Source organism: Pseudopodoces humilis, chromosome 2 (assembly GCF_049639895.1).
Source record: "Pseudopodoces humilis isolate 2021_Gansu_Grassland_sample_001 chromosome 2, ASM4963989v1, whole genome shotgun sequence".
NCBI lineage: Eukaryota > Metazoa > Chordata > Aves > Passeriformes > Paridae > Pseudopodoces > Pseudopodoces humilis.
The window spans coordinates 94,172,676-94,187,008 of NC_142201.1; the positions used below are offsets into that span (position 1 = coordinate 94,172,676).

The 14,333-nt window shown below is 46.1% G+C and overlaps 2 protein-coding genes across 14 annotated transcripts in view; one reads left to right on the forward strand and one right to left on the reverse strand.

The window, feature by feature from the left end:
* Nucleotides 1–6,347, forward strand: part of ST3GAL6 (ST3 beta-galactoside alpha-2,3-sialyltransferase 6) — a 45,537-nt gene extending 39,190 nt beyond the window's left edge. For all 12 annotated transcript variants that reach the window (XM_088051618.1, XM_088051609.1, XM_088051607.1 and 9 more), the window contains one exon: nucleotides 1,632–6,347. In XM_088051618.1, the coding sequence (XP_087907744.1) occupies nucleotides 1,632–1,712 (81 nt within the window). In that variant the 3' untranslated portion in view covers nucleotides 1,713–6,347. The remainder of the gene's footprint in view (nucleotides 1–1,631) is intronic.
* A 1,055-nt stretch (nucleotides 6,348–7,402) lies between these two features.
* COL8A1 (collagen type VIII alpha 1 chain) overlaps nucleotides 7,403–14,333 on the reverse strand; it is an 86,886-nt gene continuing 79,955 nt past the window's right edge. For both annotated transcript variants that reach the window (XM_014253466.2, XM_014253467.2), the window contains 2 exons: nucleotides 12,712–13,027; nucleotides 7,403–10,936 (listed from right to left, as the gene is read on the reverse strand). In XM_014253466.2, coding sequence (XP_014108941.1) covers nucleotides 9,030–10,936; nucleotides 12,712–13,024 — 2,220 coding nt within the window. In that variant the 5' untranslated portion in view covers nucleotides 13,025–13,027 and the 3' untranslated portion in view covers nucleotides 7,403–9,029. The remainder of the gene's footprint in view (nucleotides 10,937–12,711; nucleotides 13,028–14,333) is intronic.

The window sequence follows — 14,333 nt, forward strand, 5'->3', positions numbered from 1 at the left end:
AGAAGGCAATTCAATATAGATAGAAGTGTGAACTGCAGGTCAGAAAGGCCTCCCACCATCTCCTGGTTCAGCTGTGTCTTGTGGGTTAACATTGCTTGAATCTCTTTGTCTGCTGCTGTTTCTGAAAAATGTAGATACTGATCTTTGTGTCCCTTGTGCTGTACCATATTCTGCAATGTCTGGATGAGATGTCCATTTGTGTATTGTGTTCTGCTTTGCTGGTGTTTCCCTTAGGCTGCACAACTCTTTTCCTAGAGATGTTAGCACTGTCAGCACATGAGCAGTGCTGTTTCTGCTCGTGTTCTCTTTTTCCTTGGCATACTTGTACTGTATATCATAGCTGTCAAACTTCTTAAGAGACAAAGAAGAGCAAAAGGGAATGGAAGGAGTTAAGACCTATGAACTTATATAGGTCTTGCATGGGAAAAGAAATTAATTTTGGAAACTGGAAGTAGAAAAGATAAGCAACTCTTGGAGGCAGGTAGGAAGAGAAGGAACTGCTTCCAGGAGGGGGGTAGTCACAACTCAGCAGGAGAGGGAGCAGCAGGAGGCTGGAAAACATCAGGAATGCCTTCTCCTCCCTGCTGCTTGGCTAAGGCCATCCCTCTCTTTTATGTCTCTGCTCTTGTATTCAGTTGCCTTAATCTCTGTATTTCAAGCAACCCTGTGTCAGCCCTTCACAGCAGTGTGAAGTTTTCTTTTGCATATGCATTGCATGTGGGTACCATTTTCTTTCTCTTCCATTTGCTGAAGAGGAAGGGTAGAGACAGTGCCCACAGGAGCCTTTCATGTTTCTCTCAGAACTCCTAGATGCCTGCTATTCTGAGATAATTTTCCTCTGACACTGAACTTGCCTTCCTCTGGAGGCTCCTCTCTGCAGGTGCTTTTTTGCAACATACACTAAATTTGAGTAAGGTTGATCATTAGCTGAATAGACATCCATAAATTTTCCTAAAGTCTTGAAACTTTAAAAACAAACCATTAAACAAAAATGTTCCAGTTAGTTCTTTTGTGGTAATAAATTACAAATACTATACTACATCAGTATAATCTTTTATGCAGTGTTTGTATTATATTCATTTTTATTTACAGGATTCAGTGTCATAAGAAAATTAACTTTTCTTGTGCTGCCCTCCACTAACCTTAGTGGTCTCTTGTGTATCCAGGAACTGGATAGAGCACAGAAGATGAGTTGGTTTGGGCTTGCTAAAGCTAATTGGCAGGATGCATCTGAACCACGAGTGCCTGTTGTGCTTTTCAAGAACCTGCACTGAGCTTTGAGGATTACTTACTTTCTGACTGCTTGTGCTGTAAATGTGGTTACACAGCTGTTGCTCTGAATAAGCAGGGCAAGGAGTTGGGAGAGTTAATAATTCTGTGAGACCACATTTCACCTGTTCTTATCACTGTTACCATTGTTTTTAGTTGCATCCTTACAGAAATATCTAATCTAGTTTTGAGCATTTTCTTGGGAAACTGTGCTAGCCTTTGCTAAGGTGTCTTTTCCCCAGACCTTTTCTGTTCTTAGCATCTTCCAAGTATCACAGATAATAGAAAGGAACAGCCAAGTGATGCTGCTGGTTATAATTTGATTTTATAATTAATTTCATTATTCCCTCGCATCTCTTTAGAATGAATACCACAACATCACTGCTGAGCAGAAATTTTTGAAGAAGCTTATAGACAAGAACTTTGTGGTCAATTTGACGTGAAAGCTGAATGGAAAACACAAAGAACAATCACTATTTTCAAGATTTGAAAAATTTTTATTTTTTGTATGACATTTTTATTTTTTAAGTGCAGCATAACTGTTTACTGTTTAAAGGAGCCCAGAAACCTCATCAAGGCAAAAGCTTCTATGCCTGAGGATAATGGACTATTGCAAACAGAGTTAAATGAATTTCTGTGAAGCTATTTAATAGGGGGAAAACCATGAAACTTTCAATTGAAAGTATCAGGGATATATAAAAACGTGATGCACATCACTTACTTACCAGTGAGAACTCTTCTCAAATGGTTAATTCTCTGGAATACTTTTGTTTCTGATGTTGTCCTCCAAGAGAGTTCCACTGTCAAGAGACTGAGATGACCGGTGTTCAATCGGTAGGTGGATGTAAAGTCATGAATATCTGTCTTGTATGAAAACGGCTTTAAAACTATGCATCAAAATCATTACTGTGATTGGAGAAGGGGGAACATAACAGACTGTGCAGGTCTTGTTCTGCCATACTCCTGAGGAGAGGATGTCCACCTTCAGCCAAGCAGCCACAGCTTCTGCACTGACCATCACCTCTGAGCTTCTGTCTGCCTCTGCCGAAGTTGAAGACCCTTGGTCCAATTTGTGGAGAAGTTGGTGTTGACGGTGCTTGTGTTGTACCTATTTTAAGGAAAAATCATACTCCCTGTGCTGTGCATCCAGTAAATTCTACACTTGCTGACTTGACTTAAAAAGAGGGAATATGAAGACTGAAGAGCTGTCCAAACTTCCTGCGTGTCAGCTCCCAGACCACAGCAGAAACCCAAGCTTGGACAGAGATGCTCATGCCTGAGTTTAGAGTCAATGTTTGTTGGAGTCCTAGTTCTCCATGACAGCATCTCATGTATTATTTTGTTTGCTCCTCAAAAACAGGTGGATTTTTCCAAACAAGGACAACCTCCTTCCTCAGATGCTGTAATACATCAATACAAGCAAGGAATACTCCCATTTTTGGCAGTAGAGTGTGGTAGGGAGTATCCAGGATGTACCTCAGCTGAATTATCATTTGGCATCTGTTTACCTCTTTTGTCTTGATATTTAAGTTTCAAGTGCGTGGCTGAACTAAATCATTCAGTAATAGGAACTTAATTGACCTTTTAATTGAAACATTTAATGGGATGTCTGTTTCCTGTATTGGTTTGTCTCTGACAAGCCTATGAATAAATTAAATCTTCCTGGGAAGGCGCCTGACAACTGTCAAAGAACAACAGTATGCTGTCCCAGTTCTCTCACAGGACACCTGTGTAAAGTTTTTATTTTAATTATGGCAGAATTCCTGGAAGATCTTGTGGTTATCTTCAGCAATCATACCTTAAGAAGGCAAAAATAAGTCCACTTAAAAAAAGTCTTTGAAGTTGGTAGGAATACCATTATTGCTTTTAAATAAAATTATATAGAGGGTACATTTAGGAATAATGCAAACAATTGTGATACGAACATAAACCATGGTATTTGTTATTTTCAGAAGCTGAGAATTTCAAGAGTACTGAACACAATTTATTTTGCTGCAGCTATATATAGAGGAATAAGCATTGAAGTAACCAAAGAGTCATCTTTCTTGTGGGGTGCAGGGGTACTTAAAAAAACCCAACAAAACCACAAACACCTTCCCATAGTTCTCGTTTCCAGCTTTAGCTCCTTGGCTCTGCCATTTGGGAACTAGGGAGGGCAGTATGGTCTGGAGAGGTGCCAAAGCTGAAGGGGAGGAGGCTTGTGTGATTCCTGAGTGATGCATCACCTCAACTCGGTGATTCCTGAGCTTTGGTCTATTTCCAGCAGGCTGGACATACCTGAAATAACTCAAGATGTCAGAAAAATCTGTTGCATGAGGTGGGTAAGGATGCAGGTGTGTCCCAGCAAGGCACAGGGTGTGCCATGGTGTCTTGTCTGCTGTGTGTCCCATGGGTGCAGTTGCACTCCAGCTGTGTGCAGGGTGGCAGGTGGGGGTGTGGAGGAGAGGGGAGAGTGTGGGAGGTCCTGGGGCACTGGAACAGGTGACTCTGGTGTTGGAAATGGAGGAAATCACAATTTCTTCACCATCTGGCAGAAGGGCTATTAACTTTCTGTAATTTTTATTTTTTCCCAAGACTTTGAAGAGGTCTTTGCTTGAAAATCTGAATACAAAAAAGTGGGGTTTCACTTAAGAAAATAATGACAGTATTGTCTTTGTCGCTACCAGTATTTAATTCTCCTGGTTATTTTGTTTAATTAAAAAGGTTTGTATATGATTCTACAGCCCCAGATGTACAGTGATTTAAACTCCTGACAATAATAATTCCACCTGCAAAAGTTGCTGTGGCAAGGCTTTTTGCAGACATAGCAGTGTTTTCCAAGCTGTTGCTGTGGAGGAGTCCCTGGTAGATCTTGGACTGTGTTGAGAACCAAGGCTGGCAGAAGTGGGGGGCTGCCCCTTCACCCTCAAAATGCACAATTGCTTCCAGAGCTGGCACCCCCAGCTCTCCCAATGGCTGCTGCCACGGTCCAGCTGCATCCATGTAACGTCTTACAGGATGCTGTGCAGGAGGATTTTTTTCCCAGGAGAACTGTTGAATTTGTTTCAGACACTCTGAGGAGAGTTCTTGTGATGGTGCACACTGCATCCCTCTACTTCTCCACCCCTGTCTCCAGTTCCAGGAAGTGGGTAGGGAGCTCTGCTTTTGAAGATGTGGTTATTTTCTCTGCTTTATTTCTTCTCCAGAGGTACTTTTCTCACTAACCTAAACTGATTCCTTCTCCAGTTTTTCTAGCAGATTTTCTGGTTTTTGTGGGGGGATGGATTTGGATTCTAGCTGTAGCAGAACAAACAAAATAATAGAAACAAAAAAAGCAGCTTCATGGCAAAAAAATGGTGTCTCCCAAACTCTTTGTACTTAAAAAAAAAATCCCTTTAGTCTTTTTTACTTTTGCCACATCAACTTTTTGATCTCCCTAAAATATTTTTCTAAAATAATGTTTGGTGTTCTCGATGAATTTAATATGTTCCCTAAAAGCATTTGTCCATACCAGCTCTTTCTTTTTACATCCTAATAAACCTTCCCATTGTATGACTGTCGTACTTTTCAAATTAAGCAGTATTTTCAGGGATATTTTTCTCCCACTTCTGTGCTCCTGCCAGGGGCATTAAGTCCACCATAGTTACTGTCCCAGGGTGACTGGGTAATATTTTGAATGAAACCCATTCTCTCAGGATCAAGCCAAGAGCTGATGCTGCTTGTAAACCATGTGGTTTTTTGGTTGGTTAGTTGTTTTGTTATTTTGTTTTTTTTTTTTTTAAGTTTTGTTTTATTGTTTTTGTTGGGGTTTTGTTTGAGTGCTTTTTTGTTTGTTTTTGTTTTTTTTGAAAGCCCAGTTTGCAGGCCAGTAGCATTTCTCCTCAGTCATAAGTAAAGTAGTAAGTAAAGTCTCCTCAGTAAAGCTAGGTACTGACTTTTTTTTCCCACAAGATATTTTTTAGGATCCTGTGTACACCAGCTCTGCTCCACCACCTGCTTCACGCACATCATTTCTGATACTCTGCCTCGAGGATGAGTCTTGCTTTGGCACTAACTTCATTCAGGCAGGAACACCCACGTGTAGTGTTTCCCAGCAGTGCTCACAGGTTACACTTCTATTCTGCCTGAGCACACATTTTCACAGGTGTTTTGCAGTACCAAAGACTTGACTTAGGGCTTTTAGAATAAAACAATAATGCTAACACCAAATATTTAGATGGTTTCTGAGTGTGGGCTGCTATTAAGACTTTCTTTTTCCCTTTTTGCCATTACTGAAAATGAAATCTCTGCACTGAAACTTCCCTTTAAAACCTGTCCAGTCTTTTTTTTTTTTTTAAATTACATCGGGTGTGAAGCTGCCAGCTTTATTTCTGTGTCTGATAACAGTGTAACTGTGTAGGTCCCCAGTGTCTCCCATCATTTTTCTACCTGAAGTCGGATATTCTCCCTTCTTCCTGTTCTCTAGCAGCCTGCTGAATTTCTAGATAGCATCACCTTACAGCAAAGGAACTTCTGCATTTTATCTGCCACCCCTCTCAAAATGCTGCACTGTCAGAAAGACACGGTTCTAAGATACCAAACTGTGCACAGAGCAGGCAGGATGACACGTGTTGGCTGAAAGCTTTGTTTGGCTCTGTCCTTAAGGATGTTCCTTTGTTGGGAAACTATTTTGTACTCTCTTATAATAATTAAGAGAAGTCACAGACTATTGCATTAAATGTGAATCTGAGAGTGCCTAAGAGGTGTTACTGAGCAACATTTCCAGTGACTATACAGGTGATAATAATAATACAGAATCTCAACTTCGGTGTTTAATTAGCATGTGGTACTTCTTGTTTTCAGTGCCATACTTCCCTTTTTAGCAGTGCTCTGGGGGAGAGTATAAATACCTTCACTTTTAAGTGGATTCTGATTTTTAAGAACATACAAAGCTCAACATATGTTTTTGGTATTAGGAAATACTTATTTTATTTGCCACTTGTCTTAAGTTTTATATGCCTTTAAAGTGCCACCTGTATTTTGAAGAATTCTTACAGTTGTTTCAAGTGAAATTTTGAATTCTACAAATGGAAGGAGATTATTTTCCTGTGAATAAACTGTTAAAGACAGTGCCCTCGGACTTATTTTTGCAAGGCTGGTGCTCTGTGTGAGTGTGGATGTGTGGGTATGCCCAAGGCCATTATTATTGGTGTGTAAAGTAAATAGTGGTGTCAGATAAGGTATCAAGTTTTGGAACAAACTTCAGTGCTTTGTACAGCAAACAGCAGAAAGTTTTTGAACCTAGGTGGGTGGAGTTATATTGTGGCTGGAGATCTAACTCCAGGCTGAGTACAGCCAGAACTGGGACATGTTTTTTGTGGATTAAGATCAAGAGCAGCATCCTTGTGATTCAAATTTTTCATTGTTTTTTGAATCTTGGTTTTCTTACTGTGGTCTCTTGGGGGAATGCTAAAATAAGAAATGTAGAACAAAGAAGATAGTGTGTGATAAAATTCAGAAAGTGAAAATGGCTTTAGATAGAAAGTGGGAGATGCTGAGTACAGTACTTAGCTCATTATTTGTTTTCTCTTTGTGCAGTAAAAATGAGATGCAGAGGGCTTCAGGGAGTCCAAGGGAGATTTGGATAACAGTTCTCTGGCACAGTGTGTATTCAGTGCATTCCTTTCAGTATGGACAGTTCAGGAGTTCAGCAGCTTGGAGGAAATGCTTGTCTTAGAGGTGAGGTGGGGAAGCCACATCAGGAGAGCCAGCATCTCTGGGCAGCCAGTTCTGCCTTTTCAGGCAACACAAGCCCTTAGCAGCAGCCTCTGTGGCCAATTCCTTGGCTGCCCCTCTGCCTTCTTGAACTCTGACATTGGCTCTTGCTAAGCAGTATCTGTCCCCACGGGCTACCTGAGGGAGCCATTCCCTCTTTGTGTTCCCCCCAGACCCTGCTGTGTCCTCCCACCAAATGGAATGTGTTCCCTCTCTGGCTTAGAGCATGTTTTGCCAGGAGATGGGAACTAGAGAAAAGGGTGTACCTCTTAATTTTTCCCCCCCTACCTTGGGCTGTCAGTGGTTCCAGAGAGCCCGTGTGGTCTGATAAATGAATTCAGGAAGTTGAATGTTCCTTCTGATAGTTCTGAATGAAGACAGGATTGGGTTTTGGTTTTATTTTTAAAGATATTTAATAAGATATTTTTTTCAAATCAGTACAAAAATTTTAAATACAAAATTATTTGCTTTTGACGTATCTCATATATTCTGGGAACATACTGAAGTCACCAGTATCTGGTAAACTGTCCGTCCATTCTTGCCACCGTTCCATAAAATTTCTGAGATAAAGCACCACATTATATCACTGGAGTCCTTAGTCAATGTTAGACCGCATTAAACTCTGCATTTAAATAATGGTAATGCCAGTTAAATCCAATCTTAGTTCTGCATGAAAAAAATCTAGGTTCATTTTTGAATCAAAAGCAGTAGCGGTAGCTAAAGACATGGAAGAAGTGATGAGCACCTAACTTTTTGACCTAGTGCAGCAGTGTGTGATGCGCAGCACTGTACAGGGAACCACAGCAAGGTCCACTGCCCTTGGGAAATGGAACACTTGTTGAGGTGAGATTAGCACCATTGATGAGCAGACAGAGACTTCGTGCACAGAAGTCGCTGTCCTCAAGTACAGAAAAGTATTGAGGCCTGCAGGTTCTCCTTGACAACTGGTAACGTATAAATATGGATTGGAAATCAGCTTTTAGATAGAACCAAGTTCTTGGATAAATTTGCATGATCAGTGTTGTCGGTAGAGTTAACTGGTTGATCTCAAGCAACAAATCAGTTAAGCAAACAGAGCTACTTCTGCTTTGCCTAGTCATTGAAGAGTAGACTGATTCAGCTTTTGCTGAGTGGCAGAATAGATGTCTTGTCTGACAAGCCAAATGGGTTCTCGGTACAAGCACAGAAATCCAAGTAAATGTATGCCACCCTGAAGTATTGCCATGTGTTGGCCAAAATGTCTCAATGACGTGGCACAAGTAAATGGGGAAGATTTACCTCGTGTACTTGAGCTGTGTGAATAGAGAATGGAAACTTTCCAAGTGCTGTGGCATTTGGAGGTGAAACCAGTGCCTGCCTGGAGTCAGTGGTGACACTTTAGTTCCAATGACTGCTGGAGGTGGCTCAGGGGAATGATCATGCCATCAGGATTCCTCTTCCATCATAAATAAATTGTTCAGGAAAAAACGCACACCTGCAGGATTATTTTATTACAAGGGAAGGGAAATACAAGTCTCCAGCTAAGAGAACCTTTGCTTGTCAGGCAGACCTGCTGTCAAAAACCCAAGAAAACTCCTACCCAGACAAATAAGCCACTCAAATTTTTTAATACAATTAGAGACTGACCTACTCTGGTTTAAGTCACTGTTTTTCATCTCATAACTATGATCAATGCAACAGGAGTGAGTGACATACACTGATTTGAACTTTAGTACTGAATTACTGTGAATGAAATTAAGTAAGCATGGCATTGCAGAAATATATAACGTACAGCTAATATGTCCCCCTTGGGTGCAAAAGAACTGTTTATGAACCTGATACACATCTTTAGATATGTTCACCACACCTTTTTTTTTTAATAAGTAGCTGTGCATAATGTTAGACTTCGTATTTATTTTTTTGGTTTTGTACAAGATGGTCCAAAATGGTCATAAAACGCGTCTTTCTTGGTATAAAAGTTTGAAGCAGCGGAGAAAGGTTTTGATTTCGTGTGTGTGTGCTGTGTGTGTGTGTGTGTCTGTTTCGTTTTACATGGGATACAATAAATACCCTGAAAAAGACGAATGAACGTACTGCCCGGCATAGAGTCCTGCCGCCTGCTCGGATGGCATCTGAACGTAAACCTTGTCTCCGTGCATCAGCTGCACCACGGCGCTGCCCGAAGCCTGGTCCAGGAAGCCCTTCTTGTACTCGTCGTAGGTGTACATGAGCGGCTCGTTGTTCTTGTACAGCGCCACCCACACGTTGGCGCCTTTACAGTGGACGTGGTAGGCGAAGTAGTAGACGCCGGGGATCTCGCAGGTGAAGATGCCTGTCTGGGGGTTGTAGTTCTGCCGCCCATTGTACAGGAGCTTGTCGAACTTTATAGGCACCCCGACGCGGGGGAAGGGCGTGAGGAGCTCTGCCGTGAACGCGGGCATCTCGTACACGATGCCGCCAGCCTTGCCTTTCTTGCCCTTGTAGCCGTAGGGAGGCTTCACGCCGTCTATGCCTGGCCCCACCTCAGGCAGGTACTGTCCCACGGCGGGTGGGGTGGGCGGGATGACGACCGGCGGACCTGGGGGCCCGGGGGGGCCCGGGGGCCCCTGGAGCCCCGGCTGGCCGGGAGGGCCGAGCGCCCCCGGCTTCCCCGGGGGTCCCTGCAGCCCCGCAGCACCGGGTTTGCCTACCCCAGGGAAGCCAGGGGGGCCGGGCATGCCCGGCTCGCCCTTCGCCCCTGGCAGCCCCGGGGGCCCGATGGGACCACTGGGTCCCGCGATGCCCGGGATGCCTGAGGGGCCCTGAAGCCCCTGGGCCCCGGGGAGCCCGGGCTCACCCTTCGGCCCCACAAGCCCCGGGACCCCGGGCAGCCCCGGCAAGCCTTTGTGTCCGGCTTCCCCCTTGGGTCCTGTGGGGCCCGGCAGCCCCCGCAGCCCAGGGCCACCCACTTCCCCAGGAAAGCCTGGCTTGCCTGGAAAACCCTGCAGGCCAGGTTCTCCCTTGGGGCCGACTGGTCCTGGTGGCCCTACGGCACCTCCCTCCCCTTTAGGTCCTGGGAAGCCGGCGGCCCCCGGGGGGCCCATGATGCCCGGCAGGCCTGGCTGGCCGGGCTCCCCCGGTGGCCCTCCCATGCCGGGTGGCCCCGCGTGCCCCTTCTCCCCCTTCGGCCCCAGGGGGCCAGGCAGACCACCCACACCTCGCTCCCCTTTGGGCCCGGGGAAGCCCGGCTTGCCAACCCCGGGGAGGCCGGGGGGCCCCGGCAAGCCTGGCAATCCCTGCTCTCCTTTGCCGCCCGGGAAGCCGGGCTGGCCAGGCATGCCGTCCTGGCCGGGTTTGCCGATGCCAGGCGGGCCAGGAGGGCCTTGGATCCCGGGGGCCCCTGGAGGCCCCTGCAGCCCTAATTCTCCTGGGGGTCCGGGTTTGCCCAGGGGTCCCTGTGGGCCGGGGAAGCCAACCATGCCCGGTTTGCCCACCCCTGGCAGCCCCACGGGGCCGGGGGGACCAGGCAGCCCAGGTGGACCCTTCAGACCAGGCAAACCCGGGATCCCGACCCCCTTCTCCCCCCTTGGCCCTGGGATCCCAGGGATTCCTGGTGGCCCCTTCATCCCAGGCTCACCCTTTGGCCCTGGTTGCCCCTGCAACCCCGGAGCGCCCGCTTTCCCTATGCCGGGAAGCCCATGAGGCCCTGGTGGTCCTTGCGGTCCGGGTATCCCCATGGGCCCAATCTCCCCCTTCGGCCCCATCTCCCCTCTTGGCCCTGGGGGCCCCATGACCCCTGGCTTTCCTGGCATCCCTGGCAAACCCGGCTTTCCAATTCCTGGGTATCCTTGTGGGCCTGGTTTTCCTTTGGCTCCTGGTACACCATGACCTGGTAATCCTGGTGGCCCTGGTGGCCCTCGTGGTCCAGGCTCACCTGGGGGACCTTGCTCACCCCTCAGACTGCGCATGGGAATTTCTGTGTCGGGAAGAAAAGAAAGGGGGTGGGGAGAGAGAGAGAGAGATGTGATTGCGATAACATCCTTCAAAAAACAGGCAGTTTTGGATTGAATATGCTTTTTATGGTGCCTCATGGTTTTGTGGAAGACAGAGACAGCCTACAGAGTTATAGGTTGGTGCTGAGAATGAAGATGTTACTACTGTTTTTCATACTCCATACTTCCATGCATACTTCTGTTTCCACAATGTAATTACTGTGCATCATATGTAAAAGCCATTTGTGATTTGGTGGTGTTTTCCACCTATACAAACTTAAACAGTAAAATCTGCATTTTGTCCTGTGTTGCTGTAGATAAATCTACCTTTAAGAGTTTTTGCAGGAAACTTAGTGCTCTCGTGCTGTGGAAGGAATCCTGACATAAAAGTGCTTTTTCTGGAGGGGCTTAAATAAGCAAGATCAATTAAAAAAGATTGTATTGGTAAGAAATTTATACATAGGGTATGTCTGTATTTTCCCCAAGGCTTTGGTTCCTATTAGAGTATTACTGGAAACCTGCAGCTTTAAATCAGTATTGCTCTTTTGGCATAGCCATGTCTAATTATGGCTCTTCTAAACACCTTGCAAAATGTTTGTATTGTCCAAACCCACATTCTTGTGTATGTGATCATTGCAGGTCAGGGTGGGGAAGTTGCTGCTGGGGTTGGTTGCTTTTCAAGCTGCAGGCTTTTTGTGTTGTGGAAACTCTTTCCAGCTCTAAACTGTGTAAAGAAGTAAGAGATTTGGGGAAGGACAGGAGATAAGATTTCAGGACAAGAGAATTAACTGTTCTTTGGGAGGCAGAAACCTTCGCTCTCTGCATGTGCTGTGTTTTACGCACATCAAAAATCTTTGCTCATGAGATAGCTTGATTTTACTACAGCCAATGGTGCTTGTTCCAAAACAAGACCATTTGGACACTCCAAAAATAGGCCCTGAAATCTTCCATTTCCTTCTGAAGTCAATGGAGTCTGTGGTTAGCTGGAGCCTCAGTTACCTGGCTTGTCTGCAGTTGCACAGACCCTGGTGGTCCTCACAAGGATTTTATGACACTGGGTGTTCCTGGGCACCCTTTGTATTTTGGACTTTTCTTGTTTTCTTAAATATTTTATTACCGTCCAAAGTTCCTTTACTGAATAGAGAAAGTGCTTGTATGTGCAGACTTGTGCATTGATCCTCTGTACTTTCAATGCCTCTGTTACACTCATAAATAACATACAGAAGGAGGACTCCAGAGTCTGAAGAGCAATTGTGTGTTTTTATCTGCAAACCTCAAAATCACAGGGACTGAAAAAATTCAGACAGAATGGTGATGTTCCCATAAATTCAGATCTTGGGGCTCTTAGTTCATATGTCTGGTTGCAGTGAGAATGGGAGCAGATCCAGACAGAACTCTGGGCCATCATTTGAAACCCCATCAGAGGGTCTCCTGCAAACAGGTGGGATGACAAGGCTTTTCTGAGAGTTGAGCAGCACCTGAGCAAACCTGTGTGCTGCAGGCTCATTGCAGGTAGGGCTGTGCTGCAGCCCAGAGAATGACTCTGGTCTTGTGCTGGTGACCCTGAGCTGCCCCACAGCTCCCATGAACCTGTTTTGTCCACCTGTGGCCAGGTATGAGTCCTTTGGGCACAAGGGTGCTGTGCCCAGCCTACAGCAGCAGCAGCAGCCTGCTCCAATGTTCCATTTCCCCACGGCAAACAGTGCTCTGGCACTGCAGATGGGGCCGTGCAGGGGTGGAGGGGGACATGCTGACCTACCTTTCTCTTTCTTGGGAGCCATATCCTTGCCGAGCATGGGCATCTGCGGGACCTCCTTCCTGTACTGGGGCAGATGGGGGTACTCCTTCCCATAGGGCATGTGGGGCACCTCCTTGCCCAGGTGCTGCATCGGGATGCCTTCTTTGCCCAGCGGCATGTGAGGTACTTGTTGTCCGAGGGGTTGGTACTGGGGCACCTGAGGTGGCAGCTGCTTGATCCCATAGTAGGCACCACCTTGAGCAGACCTCACCAGCTCTAGGTAAACAGTGACAGCCACTGCCAGCAGCTGCACAGGGAAGAGCAGCATGACCATCACCTGTGAAAAGCACCACAAAACACACAGTTGGCAGAAGATGTTTTTTCTGTGTTGTGTGTTCCCAGTTAGGGCAAACTCTTCTCTTTTTCTGCAGCAAACTGGTCCTAAATCTCTGCAGAGTGGCCCTGGTTTGTGTGCTGCCCTGGAGGATATCCGGCAGCAGGCCTGTATCTGGTTTATTGGAGGCTCTACTCAAGCAGTACTACTACAGCATTATTTATTTAGTTAGTTTTATGCCACCCTTGAGGTGCCCTCTGTGGTTACTCCACACAGGGACCTGCTCCCAGTTTGCTGCCTTCTCACCTGTGTCAGTGCCACAGCATAGCTTTGGGGAGCTCTGCTGCAAGCTCTGGCACAGGGCAAGAGCAGGCAGGGGATGTGGGGATCTCCTAAATGCATTCTGCCCGAGGAAGCTATATTGTCAGTGCCCCTTCTGCTTTCCGCAGCAATGAAAGCTCTGTTTCTGAGCTCAAATCTGTGCCTGGGATTGTGCCCTGTGGCTGCAGTGTCCAAGGGCTGTCTATATCACAGCTCCTTGCCAGCTCTCCTCTTAGCTGGGTTGGGATCCTCTCAGCCACCTCCTTCCAGAAGTGGGCCTGCTTAGGCCACCACTGCTCTAGGTGGGCTCAGCCAACCCAAGCCTTTCTCTGGGAACGTTCAACTATTTTCTAAAGGTCTCCCCACTGCAGATCCTGGCTCATTGCAAGGCAGCCCATCCCAGCACCTCACCAGTCCTGCTAACACAACAGAATGGGGTTGAGCTTTCTTTGTTTTACTTCTATGTCAAAATGTTAGCTTGGGACTTCTTGTCCCACCTGCTGTTGGCTTTTCTTTTTGCAGTTAAGGGCATTACCATCACCTGAGCAGCAAATTAGGAACTGGGAACTCCCTCAAGTAATGCAAAGTAGGGGACAGCATGTAGTAAAAAGAGACTGTGTAGGAGTATTTTGTCCCACAAATAAATCTGGTATGCAAGTCTGGCCCTTTCCAAATACACATGGCACTTGCCAAGCCTGATGATTGTTGCCACTGTCCCTTTTCTCTACCATGCAAAGATGCCTTGGACCCAACCTTGGCACATTTCCATGTCATTTGTGCATTCCCTATGCATTTCCAGCTCATTTGTTCTTCAGAGCTTTTCCAAACTGCTTGTCAGGACTTGCTCCCAGCAGCTGTTGTGCTCTGGTGAGATGAGGGTGGCCTGAAGAGGCAGCCAGTGCTTTGTGCCATCTGCTTATTTTCCTGTCCTTCCCCAGCAGCCTAGCTTGACACAGAGGACAAAAAAGTACCTCAGTCTGTGGCAAAG